The sequence below is a fragment of the Podarcis erhardii genome (assembly GCF_964252035.2).
Source record: "Podarcis erhardii genome assembly, chromosome: 9".
NCBI lineage: Eukaryota > Metazoa > Chordata > Lepidosauria > Squamata > Lacertidae > Podarcis > Podarcis erhardii.
In genome coordinates, this window is record NC_138512.1 from 77,417,547 (window position 1) to 77,438,430 (window position 20,884).

Genomic DNA, 20,884 nt, shown 5'->3' on the forward strand with positions numbered 1-20,884 from the left:
GTGGAGGTGCAAATATCCAGAGTGTAGTGATCAGATGGGATTACTAGGAGGAATTATAAAATATGCATCAAGCCATTGTGTCCGCGATGAAAGCATGGCGTTGACTGGGTTTGATTCATTGGCAATAATTTCTGATCGAATCCCACAAGCCTCTCCATCTCTGCCATTTGCTTTCTCTACACCTGACAGGCATGTATAAGCATTCTAAAAACACAGGCCAGTTGCCTCACCAGGCATCCTGAGCCATAAAGATAGTATGTAACTTAGATGTAGTTAATCTTTAGATAGGTCTTAAGGACCAGGAAGAGAGTTCACAAAGAGACGGTAAATACTACCCATCCTTCTTCTCCTGTTTATTCCTACTTATGACCTCCGGGGTTTTGCTGAATGAATTCCTCCTTTTATTCCTATTTTATTTACTCTGAACTACATATGCACGCTCAAGTAGGAAATAGTTTCTTTGTAGTTTCAACTTCAACTTGGTCCCCACGTGGGTTTTTTTGAAATGCTCAGAGGAAATCTGATTGGTTCTTACGAACACTGTGTAAAAAGTTCTTTTGTGAATAAAACAACCTGGGCTGGAGGGTGGACAGGAATTATTATAATTGGCACTCCTCCCAGAGTCTTGCTGGTCCAGCCTTGTGTGTATTTTATTAATCAGAGTCCAACCCTTCCTTGCTTTGGGAACGCTACACCTCAGGAGGTTGTGGATGGGAAGAGTTGTTTGGCAGTGGAACGGTCTCCCTTGGAAGCTGGTGGACTCTCCTTCCTTGAAGGTTTTTAAGAGGCAGAAATTGCATGGCCATTTGTCGTGGATGCTTGAGCTAAGATTCCTGCATTGCAGCGGGTTGGACTAGATGACCCTTGGGGTCCCCTCCGACCCAACAATTCTAGGATTGATGCGACCCAGGGGCCCGAGCCCCTCTTGATGTGGCCAGCGGGACTGGGAACAACGCTAACCATGGCTTCCCCAGCAACACAACGCATGCACAGTAGTGTCTCTTGCGCCACAGTTCCCTGCTTCTCTATGCATGCACAGTAAAGCAGGCATGGCCAACATAATGTGCTCCAGATGTTTATTTATTGCATTTTTATTTTAACATTTGTATACCACCCTTCATCCAAAGATCTCAGGGCGGCTCATAGCACAAAAGGGCAGTTTGAAGCATCTCCTATCATCCTCCACCACTGGCCATGTTTAGAAGGGGCTGGTGCGAGTTGGGAGACCAACAACAACAATTTAATGTTTTACACCCCGCCCATCCGGCTGGGATTCCCCAGCCACTCTGGGTGGCTTCCAGCACATATAAGATGTCAAACATATAGGGCTGACTTTTGGAGGGTACCCAGTTGATTACCCCTGCAGTACTACCTTGTCCCCCAGGGTTCCTTGCTTCTTCAGGTGCACCATGTTCACACATTGCAGGGGGTTGGACTAGATGACCCCTCATGACCCCTTCCAACTCTGCAGTCCTAGGATTCTAGGATCCAGCTTGGTGTAGATGATACCCCTAGGGATGCTCTAGGGAACCCCCTCCCTAAAGAAGCCAGACTGGATCCATCCTTGCTGTGCTGGCAGGTGGAGTCCGTTTTATTCCAACAATTCAAAGTGTTGGTGCTGACCTTGAAAGCCCTAAATGGCCTCTGCCCAGTATTCCTGAAGGAGCATCTCCACCTCCATCATTCAGCCCGGACACTGAGGTCCAGCTCCGAGGGCCTTCTGGCAGTTCCCTCACTGCGAGAAGCCAAGTTACAGGGAACCAGGCAGAGGGCCTTCTCGGTGGTGGCGCCCGCCCTGTGGAATGCCCTCCCATCAGATGTCAAGGAAATAAACAACTATTGGACTTTTAGAAGACATCTGAAGGCAACCTTGTTTAGGGAAGTTTTCAATGGTCGATGTTTTATCACATTATTATTATTATTATTATTATTATTATTATTATTATTATTATTAACAACAACAACAACAACAACAACAACCACCTGTTGGGAGCAGCCCATAGTGGCTGGGGAAACCCAGCCAGATGGGTGGTGTATAAATATTTTATTTTTATTTTTATTCCAGCTGGCTTTTGGGAACTGACTGGTGATTTTTTTATAAAAAAAAATTAAATGTTTTCAATAGAGCTATGCTGTTTTTATTTTAATATTATGGGCTTTTTATATTGTTTTAATTCTATCAGAGTTGAATTTCTTCTTAACTATTACACGTTTTTAGCTTTTTGTAGTTCTCCTCTGCTGTTTTAATCTTCGTAAGCTGCCTTGAGCACTGGTCTGGGGGAAAAGTGATATAATCATCATCATCATCATCATCATCACAGCTTTGTAGGTCACTTGAAGATTCCTGGGCCTCTTGGCAAAACACCTACTGAACTCACCCCCTTCGCACAAACATTAAACTCTCATTTTGATAACTGCAGCTGTGTCTTTCTAAGGTGATGGATGTGCCTATCCTTGTGAGCAAAGTTCCGTGATTGCTGTTAGGAAAGACAGAAACCAATCAAAGGGAAAAGGCAGATACCCCAAACTGTTTGGGAGAGCACCTAAATGGAGCACACAGGACACAGTTTGAGATCCTCTAATATGAGTTTACCATTTCAGCACAGAGAGTTGGGAATAAGATGACGGTGGCAGTGCCTGGACTCACAGACAAAGGAGTGCACACAAGTTTGGCAAACCTAGAGCATGGGGCAGGCTGCCTGTTAGCACATGGGCGGGGGGTGGACAGTATGTGTGGCTGTGCATATCCCATGCCTCTCTGGCCGCACTGAGCAAGGACTGAAGGTTAGCACCTGCTGCAGAAGGCGACCTCTTGAAAACAAGAAGCGTCACCCAGCTTTCGCGTCTCACAAAAAGCACAAACAAACTAAGGGCCTAGTCCTCAAGGTTAACAGAGGCGTGAATGGAAACCTCCGGCCAACGCCTGTTAAAAACATGAGAATCCCAAAGAGGGGACCAAGAATGCCTTCTAAAGGCCCTGTGACAATAACTGAAGCTTCCTTATGCACCATGTCAGAACAATGGTTTTCCAAGTGAGCTGGAAAAGGCTGGAATTCAAACCCAGGGCTTTCTGCATGCACAGCAGCGGCTCTGCAGTTGAGGCACAGCCCTGCTCTCTTTTACCCAGAAGAAGGTTCAGAGGCTCCATGTTCTCCCATCCCACTGCCCAAAATCTGAATGGGGCAATTGAGTCAGCTCTGAGCCTTATGCATTCCAGCAGATCTGTAATCAAGCAGTTTTCTGTAATGCAGAGCTCATACACATAACTTTTGCTCTGTACTTTCTAGGCATAGGTTTGCACGTTCCTGGTCCGTGCCCAATTGCTTTGTTGGGGTTTTTCCTTTCCCCGGGAAAAAAGTGCTCTTTAAGGCTAAATCGGAACAAACAGCAATGCAATACTGCAGTTCTATTGCAAAAATCCTGGGGCGTTCTGCAGCTTCTTACCTGTCGATGATGACGGGGTCAGACGGTGTCTCGTTGCGGTTCCCACAGCTTTTCTTATCACAGCAGCGGCTGTAAGGGCAAAAGGGGGGTGGTCAGGAAAGAGCAGAGACCCTGAGCAGCGTCCGGGGTGTTGCTCAGAAAAGGTCAGCCAAAGTGGCCAAGGGGACAGAGCAACTCAGGTGTGCAAAGAGGGGCGTGAGAGAGGGACATATAAAATTATGCATGGCGTGGGGGATAGATAGATAAAACTTTATTCACATTAGCCAATGGCCATAGCAACAGTAAAACATTGCAGTATACGCAGAAAAGGAAATTTGATATAAGAACACAATTTAAAGTCCTGAATCGGCCGTCAGTTAGTGGCCCTTATTCTGATTGCCCCTGCTATGAAGAAAGCCACCTTTGCTGTTCTCTGCTCATTTTGATCTGATGGAAGAAAGAACATTGTGGCAGTGGTTGAGCGCCCTGGGATGGTTAGTACTAGTTGGGTGATGATCTCGTTCCTCTGGTCTTTGTAGAGAGTACAAGACATTAGGACATGTGCCGCTGTTTCGGGCACAGGGGCAAAGACGTTTCTCAGGCGGGATCTTTTGGAAACGACCCTCAAGTACCACAGATGGCAAAACATCCAGTCTTGCAAGTGTAAAAGCACGTCTGTATTTTGGGATCATGTTTGTGCAGATATGGGGCCAGATAATCAAAATGGAGAGGTGGAAAATGAACATTCCAAGGGCAGAATTTCCTTATAGTGGCCAGGTTGTTCTGATGCTCGATATCTTTTAGACGTTGACCAATTAGACTGTTTGCTTTAGTAGAGCCCATAAACCTGGACAGCATCTTAAAAAGCAGAGACATCACCTTGCCAACAAAGGTCCGTATAGTTCAAGCTATGATTTTCCCAGTAGTGATGTATGGAAGTGAGAGCTGGACCATCAAGAAGGCTGATCACCGAAGAATGGATGCATTTGAATTCTGGTGCTGGAGGAGACTCTTGAGAGTCCCATGGACTGCAAGAAGATCAAACCTCTCCATTCTGAAGGAAATCAGCCCTGAGTGCTCACTGGAAGGACAGATCATGAAGCTGAGGCTCCAAGACTTTGGCCACCTCATGAGAAGAGAAGACTCCCTGGAAAAGACCCTGATGTTGGGAAAGATGGAGGGCAGTAGGAGAAGGGGACGACAGAGGACGAGATGGTTGGACAACGTTCTCAAAGCTACCAGCATGAGTTTGACCAAATTGCGGGAGGCAGTGGAAGGCAGGAGTGCCTAGCGTGCTCTGGTCCATGGGGTCACGAAGCGTCAGACACGACTAAACGACTAAACAAGAACAACATAGTGAGTAGGTGTTGTGGGGATAAGCCACAAGAGTGAAGTTTTTGAGGGACATATAAAATTATGCATGACGTGGAGGGGAAATATAGAGGTTTTTCTCCCTCTCTCCTAACACTGGACTTCACAGAATCTGGATTTTGTATACTCCCAAAAGGAAGGACTTATTCATGCAGTGTAGCATTCAACTACGGAACTCACTGCCACTGGAGAAAGCGATTGCCACCAAGATGAATGGCTTTGAAAGAGAGGGCTATCGATGGCTACTAGTCAGGTTGGCTCTGCTATTGCTTCCACATTTGGAGCAACAATACTTCTGAACACCAGTTTCTGGAAACCACAGGAGGGGAGAGAGCTGTGTTCTGGGGCTTAATTTATGAGGAATTGAAAAAAAAAAGTTTGGAATAACTTTTTTAAAAAGACCAGAGGCATTTCTGTTAAGCATTGTTGGCAGGGACATCCTGAAGGCCTTTAGAGAGGTATTCTTATATGCAACGGCCGCAGCTCGGACTTTGGTGGCAAAAGGGTGGAAGGAACAAGAAGCCCCGACAATAACGGACTGGCATTACAAGCTACAAGAATTTGCTGAAATGATATGGGATAGGTATAAAAACCTACTTGAAGTAAAAACTCCACACTGGTTGTCTCCTTTAGAGGTTATGAGTGTTAAAAAAATTAATATGAGAAAGAATTGGATTACATATGGAAATTTGATTGTTAAAGAAGGGGGGAAATGGAAAATGAAACCCTACGAAGAAGTGAAAGAGTCGGTATATGATTGGTTGCACTACTTTCAAATAAATGAAATGTTTAAAAAAGATTTTAAAGAATATGGATATGCAGAGAAAGATTCTAAATTTCAAATAGAAATAATAAATAATGAATATAAAATTCTATCCAAAATGTATAAGATACTGTTGGAATGGCATACAAAGGATGAAGAAGTTAAATCAGTTATGATACAGTGGGCCAGAGATATTGGTTATAATATACAATTCAATGACTGGATAAAACTATGGAATGAAAGTATTAAATTTACTGCATGTACTGCATTAAAGGAAAATGTTATGATATATAGATGGTATATTACACCAGTAAAACTTGCAAAAATGTATAAAACATGTAAGAAGTGTTGGAAATGTAAAGAAAAAGATGGTACATTTTATCATATGTGGTGGGAATGTAAGAAAGTGAAAAGCTTCTGGGAGTTGATATATAATGAACTGAAAAAAATGTTGAAATATACATTTGTTAAGAAACCAGAGGCTTTCTCTTAGGAATTGTGGGAAATGAGATAAATAGAAAGGATCATAAACTTTTCCAATATGCAGTAACTGCGGCAAGAATATTACTGGCCCAGAAATGGAAACAAGAACAAATACCAACGCTGGAGGAGTGGAGAATGAAGCTGATGGACTATGTAGAACTTGATAAACTGACTGGGAAGATCAGATATCTACGAGATCAAAAGTTCATTGAGGACTGGGGAAAGTTAGTTGAGTACTGGGAATGTATAAGTGATAATGGAATAACGCTAGTGTCATTTAAAGAAGCTCTGTAATAACACAAGACATATTGTATAAAGGGAAAATAGAAGTGGGGGTAGGCATAAAGGCAATAGCAAAATTTGGAAATGTGTAATTAAAGAAGTTATAATTCGGATGATTGGCAGAGAGGCCGAAGGAAGTAAAAAATGGAAAATTTAATAGAAGTTGTAATGTGGTGTGAATGTATTTTTCTCTTTTTTTGATGGAAAATCAATAAAATATAATGATATATAAAAAAGAATTTGCTGAAATGGCGCAGTTAACAAATACCCTGAGAGGCAATTCAAAACAAAAATTTATGGAAAAGTGGGATAGATATAAAACATATGTTCAAAAATACAGCAAAGGTTCACTATCTATGCTAGCATTTGATTGACGTTGGAGTGAGACTGAGTTGAAAAATAAGACTAAGAGCACATATTTATATAGAAATGTATTAGATAATATGTAAAGAAATATACAATAATAAGAGTACATTCATTTGTATAAAAGGAATATACAACGGGAAAGACAGGAAGTCTAGTGTGTTGGTATGTATATGATTTTTTGGGGGAATTTGTTTTAGTTTTTTCTCTTTGTTCTTTCTTTTTTTTTGTTTCATTTTCTTTCTAGGTATATAAAATTTGTATATAATTTATGTATACATGTTGGAAATTATATTATAGTAAGTCCTGTAATGTAATATGACAATGTTTACCGATGTAATATAAGAATGTTAACAAATAAGAAACCAGAGGCCTTTCTCCTGGGCATGGTCGGCCAATTGGTGCCAAAGAAGGACAGAACTTTCTTTATGTATGCAACAACAGCAGCAAGAATACTCATCGCGAAGTACTGGAAGACATAAGATTTACCCACCCGGGAAGAATGGCAGATGAAAGTGATGGACTATATGGAACTGGCAGAATTGACTGGCAGAATCCGAGACCAAGGTGAAGAGTCGGTGGAAGAAGATTGCAAAAAATTTAAAGTTTATTTACAGAAACATTGTAAAATTAAGGAATGTTAGAAGGATGTTGGAATGAAGTAATGTGGTTTTAGCAGAAATGATATAAAGGATTAGGTTAAAATTGATTTATTAATTGGTGAAAGACGAGAATTACAGTTTATTAAGATAAATTATTAGGATAAAAACAAAGCTGGAAAGGATTTGCTGAAACATCTAACTGAACTAGAATACAAAAAAGGGAGGTGTGAGGAGGTCAAGGAAATAAGTAAAGGAAAGAAAGCTATGTAAAGGTTTGATCTGGTTTTTTTTTAATTGTTTGTATTTTTTATGTCATTTTGTTTTTCTTTTTTTCTTTTTTATTGTTCTCTTTGTAATTTTAAAAATTTGAATAAATACTATTAAAAAAACAAAAAAAAAGAATGTTAACAAATAAATAAAATGCAAATTCAAAACAAAAAAAGGAGACGAGAGAGCTCTTGTGCTCAGATTTGGCTTGTGGGTTTCCCATAATGGGCAACTGGTTAGGCCCTGTGAGAACAGGATACTGGACTCAATGGGCCCTTAGCCTGACCCAGCAACCAGGCCCTCCTTCAGCTTTTATCTTCACAATGTTGCTCTCCGTAATTGATATGAGACCCCAAGCACAACCCCAACTCCTTCTGCACTGTGGCAGCATTACGCAGGTGTCAAAAGCTGAGAGGCAATGTGGCGTAGTGGTTAGAGTGGCGGGCTAGGACCTGGGAGACCAGGGTTTAAATGCCCGCTTGGCCATGAAGCTCACTGGACCTGCTAACTCGCTCATGCATGCACACGAAAGCTTATACCCAGAACAAACTTAGTTGGTCTCCAAGGTGCTACTCGACAATTTTTTAATTTTTTAAAAATTAATTTCGACTGCGTCAGATCAACATGGCTACCTACCTGAATCTAAAATACACAGTTTGGATGATCTGGGTGCCCGGGAGTGAGATTTAAGAGGGGACTACCTAGTACTGGAGGTTTAAAAGCAGAGCTTGGTTGGCCAGCAGACATGGATTCTTTAGCTGTGATTGCAGGGGGGTGGAAGAGATGACCTTTGGGATACCCTGCAAGGCTACAATTCTAACATTCTACAATCCTTCCTTGTTGACTGTCCTGAATCAACCTGCTTTCAGCTTCATGGGTTTTCCCCAAGCTCCAGTGTCCTGAGAGAGGAGAGAAAAAGAATGACCGAACATTTTTTATGTATGCAACGACAGCAGCAAGGATACTTGTTGCCAAATATTGGAAAACTCAAGATTTGCCCACGCTGGAAGAATGGCAGATGCAACTGATGGACTACATGGAGCTGGCAGAAATGACCGGCAGAATCCGAGACCTGGGAGAAGAAGCAGTGGAGGAGGATTGGAAGAAGTTTAAGGACTATTTACAAAAACACTGTAAACTATATGAGTGTTAAGAAGGATGAGAGATTCGAAAACAACAGGGCACCATAAAGCTAGTTGAAAAGATTATGAGAATGAGTGAATTGTATGAGAATAATAAATTTTGAATAAATACTATGTTAAAATTAGGTGTTTAAGACCTAGATAAAATATTCAAAGTTAGGGACAAAATTTTGAAAATGTGTATAATAAGAATGGAAATAAGGTGATAAGTTGCTGGATAAAGTTTTAATTGGAATGCAGGAGCGGGAGATGTGAGGAAGTCCAAAAATGAAGAAAAGATGGTTATTACAAGATGTTAAATTTTATGTTTGTTTCTTTCTGTCTGTTTTTTGTTTATTCTGCTTTCTTTTTTTTTCATTGTATTAATAAAACTCTTAATAATTTTTTTTTTTAAAAAAAAGAGAAAATGCCTTTTCTGTCCCCTTTCTCCTGAAAGAAAGTCCTTCTTCACGCAGCGCATGGTTAAACTTTGGAACTCACTGCCACGGGAGAAAACGGATTGCCAACAAGTTGAATGGCTTTAAAAGAGGGCGAGGCAAATGCACAGTGGAGAGGCCTATTGGTGGCTATGGCTCTGCCTCCATAATTCAAGAACTGAACATCACTGACTCTTCGTTTGATCAAACTTATCCTCGTGGATATCTAACCCTTGAGCGCAACATCGCCGACACTTTGTTTGATCAAACTTACCTTTGTTGATATTTACAGGAGCCTGGCTAAAGGAACTTTAAAGACTGAATCTTCCTTTTGGACACAATTTGAATGAGTTTTCTGTTTGTGGCTTCTGTAGCAGATCTTGTACATAGCTCGCTCAATTTTTGGATTATTAATAAAAGATTTTAGTGATGTATGGAAGTGAGAGCTGGACCATAAAGAAGGCTGATCGCCGAAGAATTGATGCTTTTGAATTCTGGTGCTGGAGGAGACTCTTGAGAGTCCCATGGACTGCAAGAAGATCAAACCTCTCCGTTCTGAAGGAAATCAGCCCTGAGTGTTCACTGGAAGGACAGATCCTGAAGCTGAGGCTCCAAGACTTTGGCCACCTCAGGAGAAGAGAAGACTCCCTGGAAAAGAGCCTGATGTTGGGAAAGATGGAGGGCACAAGGAGAAGGGGACAACAGAGGATGAGATGGTGGGACAGTGTTCTCGAAGCTACCAGTCTGAGTTTGACCAAACTGTGGGAGGCAGTGGAAGACAGGAGTGCCTGGCGTGCTCTGGTCCAGGGGGTCACGAAGAGTCGGACACGACTAAACAACAATAAAAGATTTAGAAGGTAGAATGCTTTGTTAGCGTTTTGTGTGCCACTTATGTGCTGCTTGCTTTATACTGGTCCATAATTCGAGACAGCAATGTTTCTGAATGCCAAATCTGCTCAGCCACTATGAGAACAGGATCCTGGCCATTCCACCCTCCTGTGGCAATGAGTTCCAATACCTCTGACTATGCGCTGCAGCTAAAAGTCTTTTCTTTTGTCCGCCCAATCCTCTAGCCGTCAGCTTCCTCGGACGGCCCAAAGTTCTAGTCTTATGAGATCAGATTCCAATTTTCTTTTAATGATTCCGCCAGGTACCGCCACTCACGTTAAATATAATTAATATCTTGGCCTGATAAACAACCCAAGGCTCTGTTCTGCGCCCCGCAGGGGAGCCGCCACCCCACCCGCCGGTTACACAAACAAATCCGAGGGCGTCTCAGTCAAGACGCTTCGCCCTCCCCCCCACCCCAGATATTCCCCACCCGCCCCCGCCATCTATTCCCTCAACCCCCAAGATCATTAGCAAGGTTCCTGGAGATCAATTAGCCGTGAAAGTTGGCTCGGAGGCAGGCGCACTAATTTGCACAAACACCGAGCCCTGAGTGTCGTAAACAAGACAGGCATTAATGGGGCACCAGGGAACCTGGCAGAGCCGAGTGAAAAGATGCCAGCCTCCTTCTTAAGCAGAGGTCGGACGGCCATCTGTCATGGATGCTTCAGCTGAGATTCCTGCATGGCACGGGGTTAGACTAGATGTCCCCTGGGGGTCCCTTCCAACTCTATGTTTCTAAGATCCCCTGGCTCGTCCGATGGGCCTGCTACATCCCAGTGCTAAGCTGTGAGCCGGTGGCAGCGTAGTGCTTAGAGTGCCGGTTGAGAGTCCGGGAGAGATCAGGGTTCGAATTCCCCACTCGGCCGTGAATGAAGCTCATATTGCCTCTTGGCCAGGGGTCAGCAAACTTTTTCAGCAGGGGGCCGGTTCAGTATCCCTCAGACCTTGTGGGGGGCCAGACTGGATGTCTGTTTCTAAGTTGGGGTGGGGAGCCTGAACGCAGCCCCCCAGGTCTCCGAATATGGCTGTAGAAATCGCTGCACGTTCAAAGCTAGCAGCACCTCAGGGAGAAAACCGGGTTAGGCTCGTCTCCCTTGCATGCTAGCTTTCTGCATGCGGGGAGTTTCCAAACATTCAGTCCCCCTCCCTTCCAGGCTGAAGTGCCAAGGTGGTGTAACAGCTAGCGTGTTGGACTAAGAACTGGGAGAGCAGGGTTTGAATCCCGACTCAGCCATGAAGCTCAGTCACCATCTCTCAGCCTAACCTACCTCACAGGATTGTTGTGTGGATTAAATGAGGAGGGGACGAGAACCATGCACACCACCTTAAGATCATTGAAAGATAAAGGTGGTATCTAAATGTAATAAAGAAATTAACAACAACAGAGCCCATTTCTTGTGGCTTGGCTCCCAACTCCACATCAACGACTTATTTATATTTATTTATGCACAGAATCTGCCCTTCGCTATATGGCCTTAGGCTATAAAGCAATACATATGCAATTAAAAAACCTACATAATATAAAAGTAAATAGCCTGGGCTCTATCATGACTCCTCACTTGGGATTCAATCACATATTGAATTTGCAAATTCAGGTTGCAGAGTTGCAGGTGTTTGTCCAGGTCTTGTGCAACAAGGACCAGTGTGGCCTAGTGGCTAAGAGTGTTGGACCAGACCTGGGAGACCAGTCATTACCTCTCTGCCTAACCTACCTCACAGGGTTGTTGTGTGGATTAAATGAGGAGGGGAAGAACCATGTACGCCACCTTGAGCTCCTCGAACAAAAAAGCTGGGACATAAATGCAACAGCTAATTAAAATAATGTCAAAAATCGCTTCCCCAAAAGACCAGACTATTTGAGATAGGGAAGGAGATGGGAAGATGCACCGGAAAATGTGGGATCACTCTAGGTTTGACGGAGCATCATCTAGCCTCCCCGCAAGCAAACCAGAATGAATATTCGTGGCAAAGCCAATCTCTTCTAACCTCCCAGTGAACAAACCAGGATGAATACTCTGTAAACAGGTTGTCTTGAAGGGATGTTTTTTTAACGCACCTTTCCAAAGTCTGATGACCTTTTGAGATGAGGTGGCCAGGTTTGCAAACTTTGTTCCAAATATGTTGGCAGAAGAAAGAAAGAAAGAAAGAAAGAAAGAAAGAGGGAGGGAGGGAGGGAGGGAGGGAGGGAGGGAGGGAAGGAAGGAAGGAAGGAAGGAAGGAAGGAAGGAAGGAAGGAAGGAAGGAAGGAAGGAGGGAAGGAAGGAAGGAAGGAAGGAAGGAAGGATCCCCCCCCACTGCTCTAGGAAGGAGCTGAGCCAGGCTCACCTGCACATGATTTCATGTGTCAGCAGCACACGGCACATCTCTGGATTCTTGTCTTGCCCTTCGTAGATGATTGCCTGGAAAACAGAGGGGGGGGGAGCGAAGAGGGGAAGTGTTAAGGAGAGGAACAACCCAGAAAAACTCCACACCCAGATGCTTCGGCACTCCAGGCTCTTTTCATGGGCCAAGGGCAGAGGGCATAACTTTTTAGCCTTGTGTTCAATTCCTCCCCCCCCCCTTAATTATCTTATGTGCAAATCCTCATGGGGCCGTGGTTTAGAAGGCGATGAATGAACCGATGATGATGCTAATTATGAAAACGATGCCTGCCATGGAAAAAGTACATAGAGAAAAAGTTTTCCTCCCTCTATCCTAACTAGAACTCGTGGACATTCGAGGAAGATTCAGGATAGATAAAAGAAAGTCCTCCTTAATGCTGTTGTATTTCTGTGGAACTCTCTGCCACAGGAGGCAGCAATGGCCACCAACTTGGATAACTTTAAAAGAGGATAGGAGAAATTCATGGAGGAGAGGGCTATCAGTGGCTAGTAGCCAAGAGGGCCATGCTGAGCCTCCACAGACAGCAGAGGGCTCTTGTGTTCGAATCCTGCTTTTGGGCTTCCCACTGAGGGATCTGGTTGGCCATTATGAGAACAGGTGCCTGATCACCTCATCTGTCTCCTGAGAAATCTCTACGTGGGACAAGAAGCTACAGTTAGAACTGGATATGGAACAACTGACTAGGTCAAAACTGGGAAAGGAGTACGACAAGGCTGTATATTGTCTCCCTGCTAATTTAACTTATATGCAGAATTCATCATGCGAAAGGCTGGACTGGATGAATTCCAAGCCAGAATTAAGATCGCCGGAAGAAATACCAACAACCTCAGATATGCAGACGACACAACCTTGATGGCAGAAAGTGAGGAGGAATTAAAGAACCTTTTAATGAGGGTGAAAGAGGAGAGCGCCAAATATGGTCTGAAGCTCAACTTCAAAAAAACAAAGATCATGGCCACTGGGCCCATCACCTCCTGGCAAATAGAAGGGGAAGAAATGGAGGCAGTGAGATATTCGACTTTCTTGGGCTCCATGATCACTGCAGATGGTGACAGCAGTCACAAAATTAAAAGACATCTGTTTCTTGGGAGAAAAGCAATGACAAACCTAGACAGCATCCTAAAAAGCAGAGACATCACCTTGCCAACAAAGGTCCGTATAGTTAAAACCATGGTTTTCCCAGTAGTGATGTATGGAAGTGAGAGCTGGACCATAAAGAAGGCTGATTGCTGAAGAATGGATGCTTTTGAATTCTGGTGCTGGAGGAGACTCTTGAGAGTCCCATGGACTGCAAGAAGATCAAACCTCTCCATTCTGAAGGAAATCAGCCCTGAGTGCTCACTGGAAGGACAGATCCTGAAGCCGAGGCTCCAATACTTTGGCCACCTCATGAGAAGAGAAGACTCCCTGGAAAAGACCCGGATGTTGGGAAAGATGGAGGGCACAAGGAGAAGGGAACGACAGAGGACGAGATGGTGGGACAGTGTTCTTGAAGCTACCAGCATGAGTTTGACCAACTGCGGGAGGCAGTGGAACACAGGAGTGCCTGATGTGCTCTGGTCCAGGGGGTCATGAAGAGTCGGACACGACTAAACAACAACAAACACCTGACTAGAGGGGACGTTGGCCTGATTTAGCAGGCTCTTCTTACATCCTTGGGTTACGATGGCAACCATGATAGCTGCAGAAGAACAAAAACGAAGCTCTGCCACTTGTGGAACCTCTGCACACATTTTGGGCATGGCAAGGAGAACTGCAAGGCCCCATCTCTGCTCCATGGAAGTCTGATAATCAAGGAGCTCCTTTGGCTTCTGAAGGTAGACTTCAGTGCCACACTAAGGAGATGGTTCCATCAATGCAAGCATCTATCTTGCCAGGTGGAATGTTCTCCCCTCTCCTCCACACCCCATGTGCTATTCTGGGGGTTCTCCTGGACCCCCCAAGCAGATTTAGAGAGGGGGAGGGAGGGAGGTGAAGCCCCCCTGCACCTGCTCCCCCTAGCATGACAGTTTACTTGACTTTGGCCCAGAGTTCCCAACCATCACCAAACCCACAACCATAAGGACTACACACTTGGTCCTACATGCAAATCTCAGCATGCCAGCCGAGGGGCAGCCAGTGTGGCGTCTTGCAGATGTAGCTGGCGCTACAACTCCCTGGCCACACGCCATGCTGGGTGGGGATGCTGGGAGTTGCACGCGGCCGCTTCCTAAAGCAGGAGCAAGTCTGGGCTTCCTCCTCCTCCTCCTCCTCCTCTGTTTGGCCTCAGCAGAGAGCCCTGGGTGTGTTTGCGTGTGCTAAGCAGGTGCTAAGCAGCAGAGGCTCCCAGCCCATCAGCACCAGAGTTAACAAAGCCTCCCCCGCCTAATGGTGTTGATTAATGATGGTGAAGCTTAATGAAGCATCTCCCAGTTTGGGATTTATCTCCCTTGGGCTCCCCCCTCAGGAGGGGAGGGCTGGAAGGAAACCAACTTTGATCCTGATTTTGTTCCTGGGACAATACTGAGATCCACCTACCACATCTTCCTCAAGCTTTCTTTCTTTCTTTCTTTCTTTCTTTCTTTCTTTCTTTCTTTCTTTCTTTCTTTCTTTCTTTCCTTCCTTCCCTCCCTCCCTCCCTCCCTCCCTCCCTTCATCCCTCCCTCTCCTATCTATCTATCTATCTATCTATCTATCTATCTATCTACTCTTTCCTTCTTTCTTTCCTTCTTTCTTTCCCTCCCTCCCTCTTCTATATATCTATATCTATTATCTATCTATCTATATCTATATCTATCTATCTATCTATCTATCTATCTATCTATCATCTATCTATCTATCTATCTAATCTATCTATCATCTATCTATCTATCTATCTATCTAATCTATCATCTATCTATCTATCTATCTATCTATCATCTATCATCATTATCTATCTATCATCTATCTATCTATCTATCTATCTATCTATCTATCATCTATCTCTATCTGTCTGTCTATCTATCTATCTATCTATCTATCTATCTATCTATCTATCTATCTACTCTTTCCTTCTTTCTTCTTTCTTTCCCTCCCTCCCTCTTCTATCTATCTATATCTATTATCTATCTATCTATCTATTCTTTCTTTCTTTCTTTCTTTCTTTCTTTCTCTCTCTCTCTCTCTCTCTCTCTCTCTCTCTCTCTCTCTCCTCTCACTTTCTCTTTCTCTTTCTCTTTCTCTCCTTCCTTCCTTCCGAATCATAGAACCATAGAATTGGAAGGGACCCCAAGGGTCATCTAGTCCAACCCCCTGCAATGCAGGACTCTCAGCTCAAGCATCCATGACAGATGGCCATCCAAACTCTGCTTAAAAACCTCCATGGAAGGAGAGTCCACCACTTCCCGAAGGGAGTCCATTCCACTGTCAAACAGCTCTTGCAGTCAGAAATTCCTTCCTGAGGCTTAGTCGGAGTCTCCTTTCTTGTAACTTGAAGCCATGGGTTCGAGTCCTCCCCTCCAGAGCAAGAGAAAACAAGCTTGTTCCATCTTCCACGAGATATTCCAAGATGGCTCTCGTACCCCCCCCCAACACCCTTCCACACTTTCACTGGGGGCTGTTACCTGCTTGGACATGGAGTCGATCAGCCGCACATAGAGGTCCTGCTCCGTCCGAAGTCCTGCGAGGAAGAAAAGCGAGAGGAACGTTTGTCTCTTCCATTCTGGAACTTCCTATCCCCTGGCTGAAAATCACAGAGGCCCTCCGTTTTCAAAATGGTGGCGCAGGGGCTATGCCAGTCCCAAAATTTGGGGGGCGGCAGCGGCAAGAGGTGGCGGAGTTTGGCACAACCGGCTGACAACTTTGGTGTGGTGCAGCGGTTAGAGTGTCGGACGAGGACCTGCGTTCGAATCCCCGCTCAGCCATGAAGGGAGCTCACTGGGAGACCTTGGGCCCAGCCGCTGCCCCTCAGCTACCTCACAGGCCTAGCTGTCAACGTTTCCCTTTTTTAAAGGGAAATTCCCTTATTGCAAATAGGATTCCTCGCAAGAAAAGGGAAAAGTTGACAGCTATGCTCACAGGGTTGTTTTTGGGGTTCAATGAGGAGAGAGGACGTCCGCCTTGAGAGGAAAAAAAGGAGGGATATGACATAATAATAATAATAATAATAATAATAATAATGCTTTTTTGCATGCCTACGTCTCCACGCTCTGCATGATGGGAGTTGTAGTCAGGGATGATTCCTGGGTCCAATTCAACGGGCTAAACAACCGAGGCCCCAAATACCCGAGAGACGCCTCTCTCCTTTCCTAAAGCCCCTCTTGGGTACTAAGATCGGAAGGGGGAGCTCTTAGTAGTTCCTCTGCCCCCAGAGGTTCGGGGTGGTAGTGGTGGCCTGGGGGTGGGAAGAGGGTCTTTCTGTGGTGGCCCCGAATCTGAGGAACTCCCCACAGAAGTAGGCCTAGTAGCTTCATTGCACAGCTTCTGGAAGATGCAGCTCTTTTTGAAATCAGTTTTGAAATTTTAAGTTGTTTCACACTGATTTTTTATGCATTAAAAATAATATTGTGCTTTATTATCGATGCTGTTTTTTTAATTGACGTCACCCGCCCTGGGATCTTAGGGTGAAGGGCAGGTAATAATAATATTGGGAATTGTGTTTTGAAACAAACGCAGGGCATCAAGCGGAGGAAGGCTAGTTTTAATTGTTTTAAGTCATCTGCTTTTTGGGTCCCCTGAAAAAAACGCCATGCAAACATAGTGGATTAGCCAGCAACACTAAGTCATTTTGGACTCGCAGCTGTCCATGGACGCTCAGGTTAATTCTGTGTCCAGGGCAGCTGTCTCCCAGCTCCATCTGGTATGCAGGATGAGACCCTCCCTGCCCGCAGACTGTCTTGACAGAGTGGTGCATGCTCTGGTTATCTCCCACTTGGACTACTGCAATGCACTCTACGGGGGGCTACATTTGAAGGTGACCCAGAAACTACAACTAATCCAGAACGAGGCAGACAGACTGGTGACTGGGAGCGGCCGCTAAGACCATATAACACCGGTCTTGAAAGACCTACATTGGGTACGTTTCCGAGCACAATTCAAAGTGTTGGTGCTGACCTTTAAAGCCCTAAACGGCCTTGGTCCAGTATATCTGAAGGAGCGTCTCCATCCCCATCTTTCTACCCAGACATTGAGGTCCAGCACCGAGGGCCTTCTGGCGGTTCCCTCACTGCGAGAAGCCAAGTTACAGGGAACCAGGCAGAGGGCCTTCTCGGTGGTGGCACCTGCCCTGTGGAACGCCCTCCCACCAGATGTCAAAGAGAGCAACAACTACCAGACTTTTAGAAGACATCTGAAGGCAGCCCTCTATAGGGAAGCTTTTAATGTTTGATGTATTACAGTATTTTAATATTTTTTTTTGGAAGCCGCCCAGAGTGGCTGGGGAAGCCCAGCCAGATGGGCGGGGTATAAATAATAAATTATTATTATTATATAACGCTCCTTACCATTACTGTACAAAAGCTGTAACCGGTAGTGGATGCCATTGTTGGTTTTCTCTCCAGTCTGCTCCTGAAAGAAAAGGATAAAGTATTATTTTGAAAACACAAGCCGTATCTTAAGACTCTCCGCCATCTTGCACTAGCGAGACCCGGATTCGAATCATTTGCCAGCCGTGAGACCCCTGACTTTTTGCCTAACCTACATCACAGGATCAATGTGAGGATAAAGTTTGGAGGCAAACAACGAACGGTGCCCTGGAGAAAATATGATGAATCCAAGCTAGGATAAGCTCAGTTGGTAGAGCACGAGACTCTTAATCTCAGGGTTGTGGGTTCGAAACCCATGTTGGGGAAAAGGATTCATGCATTGCAGGGAGTTGGACTTGATGAACCTCGTGTTCCCTTCCAACTCTACAATTCTCCGATTCGATGAAATATTTGAAGAAATAAAGAAAACACCAATTTAGTCTTACATCCATCTCACCATCAGAAGTCGATTGTTGAGAATATGCAAAGCAGTTTGCACACATTATCTCAGGAGTCCTTCACAATAACTCTGAAAGGTGGGTTGGGAAGTTTTTAATGTTCAAAAAGGTAAAGGTACCCCTGACCATTAGGTCCAGTCATGACTGACTCTGGGGTTGCGACACTCGTCTCGCTTTATTGGCCGAGGGAGCCGGCGTACAGCTTCCGGGTCATGTGGCCAGCATGACTAAGCCGCTTCTGGCGAACCAGAGAAGTGCACAGAAATGCCGTTTACCTTCCCGCCGGAGCGGTACCTATTTATCTACTTGCACTTTGACGTGCTTTCGAACTGCTAGGTTGGCAGGAGCAGGGACCGAGCAACAGGAGCTCACCCCGTCGCGGGGATTCGAACCGCCGACCTTCTGATCGGCAAGCCCTAGGTTCTGTAGTTTAGACCACAGTGCCACGTACATCCCATTTTAATGTTTAGGGACGTTTTTAATGTTTGATGTTTTGTTGTGGTTTTAAATATTCTGTTGGGAGCCGCCAAGAGTGGCTGGGGAGGCCTGGCTAGATGGGTGGGGTATAAGTAATAAATTATTATTATTAGTAGTAGTAGTAGTAGTAGTACTGTTATTCCCAAATTGCATAGGGGTGGGCAGTGAGACTAAGATAGCCAGGCCATCATCACAGCAGGGGTGAGGTTCAAACAGAAGACTTGCTGATTTTGAACCAGGGACTGGGAAAGCTGAAATTCCCACTTCTAAGTCCTCAGCCCTACAGTTGTCCCCCCATTCTATCCAGGCACTCTATCCAGGTCTAGAGCCATAACACCCCATCAAATGGCGCTGAACCCATGGCCCTGGGGGCCGCCATCTTGGTTTTTGGAAAGGCCCCAGAAGTCAACTTCCATTGTATGGCGGAGGTGAGCATGAGTAGGGGAGGGACACGGTTCACAGAATCATAGAACTGTAGAGTTGAAAGGGACCCCGAGGGTCAACTAGTCCAGCCGCCTGAAATGCAGGAATCTCAGCTGAAGCATCCATGACAGATGGCCGTCCAACCTCTGCTTAAAAACCTCCAAGGAAGGAGAGCCCACAACCTTCCAAGGGAATCACAGAATCGTAGTTGGAGTCTGTTCCATGGTTGCCGCCATTCGGATATGATGCCTCAAATCTGACCCCTAGAGGGGTATTTTTGTGGGGGGTGCGAGGAGAGAAACGACCGCGCAACCTGATTGGCTCCATACCCTGTCCTTCTCCACGAAGTCGATGAAAGACGTCCTCTCGATCTCCACAGGCTGCCCGTGCCGGTCGTACATGGCCAGGACGAAGTGGAAAAAGTTTGATTTCCTGAGGTTGGACGGGGGCTGCTTCTCGAAATGGGCCCGTGCCAGCCCAATGCCACTGCGAGGGAGAGACGGAAAGGAGAAGCCTGTCAGGAGACGTGGAAACTCCAGCCAGAAGCCCCCTTCCCTGCCAACAGCCCCACACAAGCCTAAACAAAAGGGAGAGCAGGATATGGGGGTATCTATGCCAGCCTTCGCCAACCTAGTGCCCGTCGGGCCTTGGGCCAGTCGAAGCTTTTCCGCCTAGCCTACCTCGTAGGGTTGTTGTTGGGACTGAATGAGGATAGGGAGAGAGACGCAATGTGACCTTGAGCTCCTTGGATGAAAAGGTTTGGTAGAAACACAATAAAAAAATAAAGAAATCTGGTTTTCTTAAATGAATGAATAAATAAATATTTATTGTGCATGGTTTTATTGAAGTGTCGTAGTATCTTCTGGGGCACGAAGATAAAAAATTGCTCATAAACGTTATTTATGTATGCCACTACTGCGGCCCGTGTTTCGTTAGTCCCCAAATGGAAAACGAGCGAGGTCCCAACCAAAGAAGAATGGCAACTTAAGCTGACGGAAAATGCACAGATTACATACTTACCATATAGAATAAGAGAACAAGAAGAACATAACGTTTGGAAAAGATTGGAAAACGTTTATTGAATACATGGGGGGGAACTATGTACACTTGAAAACGTGGACAGCGCTAAGATAAATTCAACAGTGTAAGAAAGTTCTGATGGATGTAATAAAGGAATACTGAATGGTATAATTTGTATAAGATATGCAGGGATTTATGATATGCAAAATGAACCATGGAAAAAGAAGGGGGAAGTCACTGATATTTTAAAGGTGTTTAAACGAGTATTCTAAATTGTAAAACAGAAAATTTGATAAAAAATAAGATAAAAATTGCTCGTGCCACACTGAACTTCTTAACTGATAAGAAATACGTGGGAAAACACAACTAGGCTGGTCCCCAGTATCACTTGATGCTTTTGCTCTCCTTTCGAAAAGAGAGCTATCCATATTCTGGAGATAAAATAAAATAGCTACTAAACTATACCACACTGAAATGTTTAGTTGTTTGTTTGACCGTCCTTGAAATTTCCCTCTGCGCTTGCAACCCTCTCCTGCCACACCCTTGGAGAACCACGGTAGTAAAAGGATGATGGATGGGGAAGATGAAAGCTTCCTTTGTTGATTTTCTATCTAGTAATGGCACAGCAAGGTTCTTTTTTT

The 20,884-nt window shown here is 44.8% G+C and overlaps 1 protein-coding gene across 3 annotated transcripts in view; it reads right to left on the reverse strand.

Annotated features, from left to right (window-relative positions):
• The window catches only part of LOC309350143 (transcription factor COE1-like), a 98,864-nt gene that overhangs the window by 43,549 nt on the left and 34,431 nt on the right, over positions 1 to 20,884 (reverse strand). For all 3 annotated transcript variants that reach the window (XM_081876838.1, XM_081876836.1, XM_081876837.1), the window contains exons 3-7: positions 19,553 to 19,709; positions 17,845 to 17,908; positions 15,967 to 16,022; positions 12,329 to 12,402; positions 3,445 to 3,513 (exon numbers count right to left, since the gene is read on the reverse strand). In XM_081876838.1, coding sequence (XP_081732964.1) covers positions 3,445 to 3,513; positions 12,329 to 12,402; positions 15,967 to 16,022; positions 17,845 to 17,908; positions 19,553 to 19,709 — 420 coding nt within the window. The remainder of the gene's footprint in view (positions 1 to 3,444; positions 3,514 to 12,328; positions 12,403 to 15,966; positions 16,023 to 17,844; positions 17,909 to 19,552; positions 19,710 to 20,884) is intronic.